Source organism: Micromesistius poutassou (assembly GCF_964030765.1).
Source record: "Micromesistius poutassou genome assembly, chromosome: 20".
Taxonomy (NCBI): domain Eukaryota; kingdom Metazoa; phylum Chordata; class Actinopteri; order Gadiformes; family Gadidae; genus Micromesistius; species Micromesistius poutassou.
The window spans coordinates 10,043,047-10,050,649 of record NC_140290.1 but is presented as its reverse complement, the minus strand read 5'-3'; the positions used below and the strand labels follow the sequence as shown (position 1 = coordinate 10,050,649).

At 45.8% G+C, this 7,603-nt stretch overlaps 1 protein-coding gene across 2 annotated transcripts; it reads left to right on the top strand.

Annotated features, from left to right (window-relative positions):
- Positions 1-363: 363 nt before the first annotated feature.
- clic1 (chloride intracellular channel 1) lies at positions 364-7,298 on the top strand. 2 transcript variants are annotated; one of them, XM_084485064.1, is made up of 7 exons: positions 364-429; positions 709-774; positions 2,151-2,260; positions 2,998-3,123; positions 3,456-3,562; positions 4,544-4,725; positions 5,052-7,298. In XM_084485064.1, exons 2-7 carry the CDS (start codon positions 733-735, stop codon positions 5,211-5,213), a joined length of 729 nt encoding a protein of 242 aa, XP_084341190.1. In that variant the 5' UTR covers positions 364-429; positions 709-732; the 3' UTR covers positions 5,214-7,298. The 2 variants fall into 2 exon arrangements, with proteins under 2 accessions (XP_084341190.1, XP_084341191.1); XM_084485065.1 differs by having other exon boundaries at positions 388-517.
- The last annotated feature ends 305 nt before the right edge of the window (positions 7,299-7,603 follow it).

Here is a 7,603-nt window from a genome sequence, read left to right as displayed (position 1 = left end):
AAATAGTGCGCCAAACATGTCACATTGAAACATTAAATAAATGCATGGGCTTCTAACTCCGGATTGAGGTTTGCGCTCACGACCCACTAATGGGTCGCGACCCAACAGTTCACTGGTCCCAACTACCAGATCCCTGGTAGGCCTAGTTGGTATCCGGCCTACCTTCGTATACTGTAGTAGGCCTGGCCTACACCTTGTTCGAGAACCACTGGAATACACTGTACTAGCAGCAGCACCGATAGTTTGAGAACCACCGGTGGTCTACTGTACTACAGTCTGTCTGTCTGTCTGTCTGTCTGTCTCTCCGCACTACGTGACAGTGGAGCCATAGTGGCGACTCCGAGCAGAGCAGGAAACGGAGCCGTGATGCGGCGCAGAGAGGGCGGGGACACGAGCAAGGCGTCAACGGCAACTTCCAGCGCTAGAAGGGTAGAAAAAAAAGCTTTACGAAATTAATTATCGCAATTGTGTCGCTTTTTTTCTGAATTGGACTCGTATATGCGTGTCGGGGTTTCTGGTAGGTTGGGGGTGGTTTCACGATGGAGGTCTTTAGCGCTTTGATGTCTGTTACTTTGTGGATGTTTGGCGATTCTGGCGACTCGATGGTTTATTTTCAACGTCCTGTGATGAGAGAAACTTAAACTGGAACTTACTACTGGTTAGTTAACGACTGGTTCCGTCTCACTTGTCCCTTTTCTTTCCGATTAGTAACTCGGGACGAACATCGGCGAGATGAGTGACAAAAATTCGCCCAAAGTGGAACTTTTTGTAAAGGTAAAGTGACTGGATGTGACTGGATGGAGGAGTGAGTGTCGGCGCGGAGGGATAGAGGAAGGCTGCTGATCTGCTGTCACACACACACACACACACACACACACACACACACACACACACACACACACACACACACACACACACACACACACACACACGCACACAGGGAGATATGTTATCGATGGAGATAGTGAAAACCTGTTATCACACACACACACACACACACACACACACACACACACACACACACACACACACACACACACACACACACACACAGATATGTAATCAATGGAAATAGTTTGGACACACACACACACACACACACACACACACACATTGTGGAGTGTTATTCTAATACCTCACGTTCATTTCCAGTAAAGTTGCTGAGTCAACTGGTCTATAGAGAACAGCAAGACTAATCTGATTAAGCACACATTAAGATAATGGGACACAGGACTTTAATCTATGTTTAGTAAATTGGCTGTGTGTTTGTGTGGCGAAAGACAACATGTTTCTATGTACACAATGAAAGGCTTTCTTGTTGGTAAGCTGAACAGGCTTCTCCATAGTGATTTCTGTGTGTTCTGTGCACATGGCGTCTCCCTTCCTCTTTTGCCTCATAATGAAAGATGCCGTTGTGACTCACATTTCCTGTGAACCCTTACTGGCGACTTCTCTGGCCTCTCCACTGTAAAGGAAATAGGCCAATGGCTATTTTAGCCTATTTTATAGCTGTTTATTATTCTGATGTTTAAGCAGTTAATGCATGGTGTCATTGTTACTTGATTTCGGTCTACTATTTGATGTTTGTTTATTTATTTAGTTATGGTAAGTTATGGTGTTACACCGTATCGTATCTGTCTGAATAATCAATTATTTCACAAAGTCCAACACAACAATTGCTTTAAATAAATAACTCACCGTGTCACAGCCCTATAACTGTTGAATCACGCTCAATGCTAAATGTTTCTGAAGTAACAAAAATTAGGTGTGTGTGTGTGTGTGTGTGTGTGTGTGTGTGTGTGTGTGTGTGTGTGTGTGTGTGTGTGTGTGTGTGTGTGTGTGTGTGTGTGTGTGTGTGTGTGTGTGTGTGTTATAACCATTTGAATCATCCCCTAAAAGCAAGTTTGTGAAGTTGCGTCCGTGGTTACGGCACAATGTTGTCATGGTGACCAGAGGCTAACAAACATTTCGTAAGACCCATCATTCCTCCCTCTTTCTGGTTAAATCTGACAAGATGGATACATGGAGTGTGATGAGTTAAGTCAACTGCATCTGCAGAGATAGACTTGATCCCAGGCCATGTTATCGTCAATAAAGCACGATGCTGTCTGAGGTTGGAGCTCTGTGTGACTTGTGAATTGTGTGTGCAGGCGGGCAGCGATGGCCAGTGCATCGGGAACTGTCCCTTCTCCCAGAGGCTCTTCATGGTGCTGTGGCTCAAAGGAGGGACCTTTGACGTCACCACCGTGGACATGACCAGGTCAGACGCAACCCAAGCCTCTCCACTTCCTCCTCCTTCTCCACCTCCTCCACCCTGCTTTTCTACAACTTCCGCCTGCCTGTGATCCTCCTCCTCCTTCTCCTCCACCCTGCTCCTCCCTCGTCCTCCTCGCTGTAATCCTCCTCCTTCCCCTCCTTCTCCTCCCCCTGCTCCACCTCCCGGTAAACCCCTTCTCTCCTCCCTCCTCCTCCTCCCTCCTCCTCCTCCACCTCCACATTGCTCCTCCCTCCTTCCTCTTCCCTGTCATCCACACCCTTCCTCCTCCTCTCCTTCTCCTCCACCCTGCTCTCCCTCCTTCCTCCATCTTCTCCTCCACCCTGCTCCTCCTCCTTCTTTCTCTCTGTCAGCCTCCACCCTCCTCCTCCTCCTCTGTCAGCCTCCCCCTTCCTCTACCCTCCTCCTCCTCATTCTGTGTTGTATGACTCAGTGTTTTTCAGTTTTTTAGTTTGTTTGTAGTTAATTGTTTGGTCAAGTTATTTTCCGCCCTTTCTTTCCCTATGTTTTGATTAGGATTTAGCGACTCTTACGCACTTTGCTCTCATTATTCAAATTCATTCTGTTTGTTGACTGAGTCTCCATCTTTTACTCTTACAGGCTTCCTCTCTTCAAATCCCTCTATTATTCGATTAATTTAAAAGCTATTAAATTCTTCCAATATTTCTATATAGTTGTGTGTCCCTCTCTCAATTGATAAAACCCTTTGCCTCTCTCCGCAGGAAGCCAGACATCTTGAAGGCCCTTGCGCCTGGCGCTCAGCCGCCCTTCCTCGTCTACGAAAGCGATGTGAAGACCGACACCAACAAGATAGAGGAGTTCCTGGAGGACAACCTCTGCCCCCCAAAGTAATCCTTCTTTCCATCGTCCTCCTAAACCACTTCCATAGTAGTCATCTTACAACAATCATACCATAGTCCTCTTAAAACTACTTCCATATCATAGTCCCTTTAAAACTACGGACATACCATTGTCCTCTTAAAACCACTGTCATACCATAGTCCTCTTAAAACCACTACCTTACAATAGTCCTCTTCAAACCACTGCAACACCATAGAAACATGCTCTCAACTTTCCGATTTCTTTGAAATTGGCGACATGGTTTCTGGTTCTCCAGGATTTCCCAGTTGACATGAGACTATTCTCAGCTTGCGGTGCTAATCCTGTGTTTGTTGCCCAGGTACCCCCGCCTGGCAGCCCGCAACCCAGAGTCCAACACGGCAGGGATGGACGTGTTCTCCAAGTTCTCCGCCTACATCAAGAACTCCAACCCCCAGCTCAATGACAGTGAGTCAGCACGCCCACACACTCCTCGGTTCCAGACAGACAAGTCCAACAGAGTTCCTTCTGTAAGGCAGGAGCTTTAGAGGACCCAGGCCCACAAGACCTAACGCAGGAAAGTGTCCATGAGAGACATTAGCAACTGTTATCATGGGTATTGATCCTGAAGGAAATATAAATTGTCACGCAGTATTCTAAAACAATATTAGCAAATAATGTTAGGCCGATATTAGCAATTGCCAAACAATATTAGGAACCAATATTGGTAGCAACCAATTTTGGCAGAGTACTGTTTAAAAACACCAGAAATATGTGGGTGTTTTTGTCATATCTATAAAGAGCCAGTGAACCAACTGCTTCAGCTCCAGTTTGAACACAATGAGTCTTAGGTTGAGAGTGTTAGGAAAGAGGCGGGCGTGTTATTCCCATGGTTACGACCCACGGCAACTTTGTGATACCTTTTTAGTACCGTAGTTGTGTTTGAGAATTATAATGAGCAATGTTGTATATGAAATGTGCCACAGACCGTGGTGTGATACTATAGGTGTCCGGGAAGCCAGACCCTCACTGGGACACGGACATTACATAAACTGCTGCTCAGACAGAGCTTCGACATCCACACATACTGTGGCGATATACTATAGGCGTCCGAAAAGCTGAACTTCCCTCGGACACCGCAGTCATCCGATGCCCAGACAAAGCTGCACACGTCCACCCACACCACAGGCCCCTTAGAGGAGTGTTTTGGGGAGAAACCTAGGATTCTACCCTTTTTTTCTCTAAATTGGGGACTTATTTCAGTTACATTGATACAGTGGCATAAATGACTATGTTGGCTATCATATAAGACAAATGACCACGTAAAAAAACAAAAAACAAACGTGGGAGCTGTCCTCCATGTGTGCCATGTACAAAGCCTTCCTGTGGCCTGCTGTCACAACAGAGTGTGTGTGTGTATGTGTTGTGTGTGTGTGTGGGGGGGATCAGACCTAGAGAAAGGCCTCCTTAAGGCGTTGGCCAAGCTCGACACCTTCCTCGGCTCGCCACTTCCCGACGAGATCGACCAGAATAGCGCGGATGATGTCACTTCCTCGTCCCGCCCCTTCCTGGACGGCTCAGAGCTGACGCTGGCAGACTGCAACCTGCTGCCCAAACTCCACATCGTGAAGGTAATCCGGTGTAATCCCTCCCCGGTGAAGACCCTCTGGGTGGGGGGGTGGCGCTAATCCGTCTGTTTACCCCGCTGCAGCCCGTCTGGCATTAAGAACACTTTACTATGATTACAATTAATTATAATCAGGAATGTTATGTGAAATGATTCAGAAAAATGAATTTACTTCACAACTCTCTCACCTGTCTGTCTTTCATCACTATGTCTCTCGCTCTCTCTCTCTCTGCCTCTCTCTCTGCCCCTCTCTCTCTCTGTCTCTCTGTCTCTCTCTCTATGTATCTCTATGCCCCTCTCTCTCTCTCTCCCTCGCCCTCTCTCTCCCAGGTGGTGTCCCTGCGTTACCGTGGTTTCAGCGTGCCTCGCACCCTGGCCAACCTGTGGCGTTACCTGGACATGGCGTACGCCCGCGAGGAGTTCTCCTCCACCTGCCCCGCCGACGCCGAGATACACATGGCCTACGCCTCCGTGGCCAAGGCCCTCAAGTAGGGCGGGGGGTGTGCATGGGGGGGGCGCACGAGGAGCGTGCACGGGGAGCACGCATGGGAAGCAAGCACATTAGCCAGCGGGACATTATACTGGAGATAAAACAGACAAAGACACACACTCACACTCTTTGGGAGTGGCAGATGAAGAGTATTCTTCCAAAATACATGCACACACATACACTGCATGTGTAAACATCCGTACACGTAAACAAATGCACATCTAAATTTACAGCCGCCATGTGTAAACTGAACCTTGCTAAATGCTGTTACGTTGAAAACCTTGACTTTTTTTTTAATGCTTTGTGAATCCAGAGTCGGTTTGGATAACTAGTGTTCCCCTTATGTAATGGATGAATGGATGAACACCATATACCGTAATATACTGTATAATAACCCTGAAACTCTCTCTGCTTATCACAGTAGACCTCTCACAGTATTCCCCCTTGCCTAGAAGAAAAAAGAAAAAAATAATCGCTTTCGGTAAAAAAAACACGTTAATTTCCATTAAAACCAGTTGGTTTCAGTTGGTTTGGTTGATTTCACAAACCACAGCTAGATCATAGATCTACTGATAAAGTGTCTTTTGTAATGGCAGCCGTTTAATATTCTATAAAATGTCTATGACAAATGACGACTCCTAATGCATGCGCCATTGAGATCAGACAGCCACACACTAAAGTGACCTAGCTAGCTGACAAAATGCTAACATGACGTGGCTTCTTGTAGTCAGAACACAGTCGCAGTGCGGTGGGGGCAGCTTCTGCACACGCACAGCAACAGAGACCGTTTTCAGACACAGGAAATGACCTCAACGGCGCAACTTCCTTTCTCTGTTCTACTGTGCGAGCAGCGCAGGATCCGTCCAGATTATGGCGGTTGATTTCATGTGGTCTTTCTGTGTGTGATTGGTTGGTTGAGGTTCTCGCCGTGATACTGTGTGTATGTTTCTCTGTGCTGGTCTTCCCTCTCACCTCCCACTCACTGACTAACTCACTTACTTACTTACTCACTTAAGAGCCCTTTTAAAACTATTTGGGGCTGTTTTTGGTCTGGATTGATCTTGGTTGATCTTGGTTGACAGAAGTTTGATCTTGGTTGATCGGTTCATCTTGGTTGACAGAAGTTACTTCCTATTTTCATTCTATTTTCATTCTGTTAATTTCCATGCGTCGGTGCTCTGTTAGAATCATTTTTACTACTGGATTTCCCTGTCGGCCATTGCTATTCACGATCCCTCAGAGATACGACAAACAAAGTGCTTCATGTTCTGTCTGGACTTTTTATATATAGCTTTTATAGAAAATTAAGGAAGGAAAATAACAGTTGACAGGGACCATTAGCTTAAAACTTAGTTTTATAGTGTATTTAAACTTGAATGTGAGATATTGTCTTAATATGACATTAGATAATGATAGTTGAAATAGTTAATTATAGATAGTTGCTCTACATTTAAATGGTTAGTTTTATAGTGTAATTAAATAACCTTGTATGTGACTATTGTCTAAATGTAATGGCAATAGATTATGATAATCATGCTACGTTAATACAGTGTTTCACGTGACCAGGGAAAGGATTTTAAAACAATTTAACTAAGTGCAATTTGGGATAAAGTGTTTCCTAACAATACGTCCATCATGAATGCTGCCTGTTTTAGTTTAAAACCGTCCGAGGATGGTTGTGGGAACGTCTCAGTGTCTCGACTGTAATATCAACTGTTGTTTTTATGTTGTTTGAAATACCATTAAACTGCGGCCACGATGCCAACTCTTGCTGCGTGTTTTTGGTTGTCCATGTTGTGTTTGTAAAAGGCTTTTGGTATTGGGTCTGTCCATTTCAATCCGCTAAATCTTTCATTTCAGTCTCAATGCTTATAACATTTTTTTGGTTTGTTTTTTACTGCAGCTTTCCGGGTGCTTAGTGTGTAGGCCTGCTGGTGTCCTCCTGTGTACGATCAGCCACAGTTGTTACTGACAATCAAACTAAAGGCTAGGCAAAAAAGTCGGTTGTGTCGATGATGTTGTACGTTCAAAGATGTTTGCTTTTCAAGACATGTTCCAGTCTTCCCGAACTGAATAAAAATGAAATGATGCAACGTTTTATTTTCTGTCCATTCCCTCCGTTAGTATGTGTAGCAGAGAGCAGTTCGACCGCTCTCGGGTCTCAAACCTGCCACGTCTCAAACTACAACACTCCCCGGCATGGGAGTCGACCGCTCTAACCACTGAGCTAAAAGCCCAGGCTTCTAACTCAGAGGCTAGAAGCGTTCTTAAGGCTAGGGGTGTGAGGATTTACAAACAGTGGCGGACTCGGGTGGGGGGGGGGGGCAACCGCCCCCTCTCGTGCCTCCATGGTTGAAAAAGCTCGCTAAAGTGCCCTCAAGGGTGGCGAAAA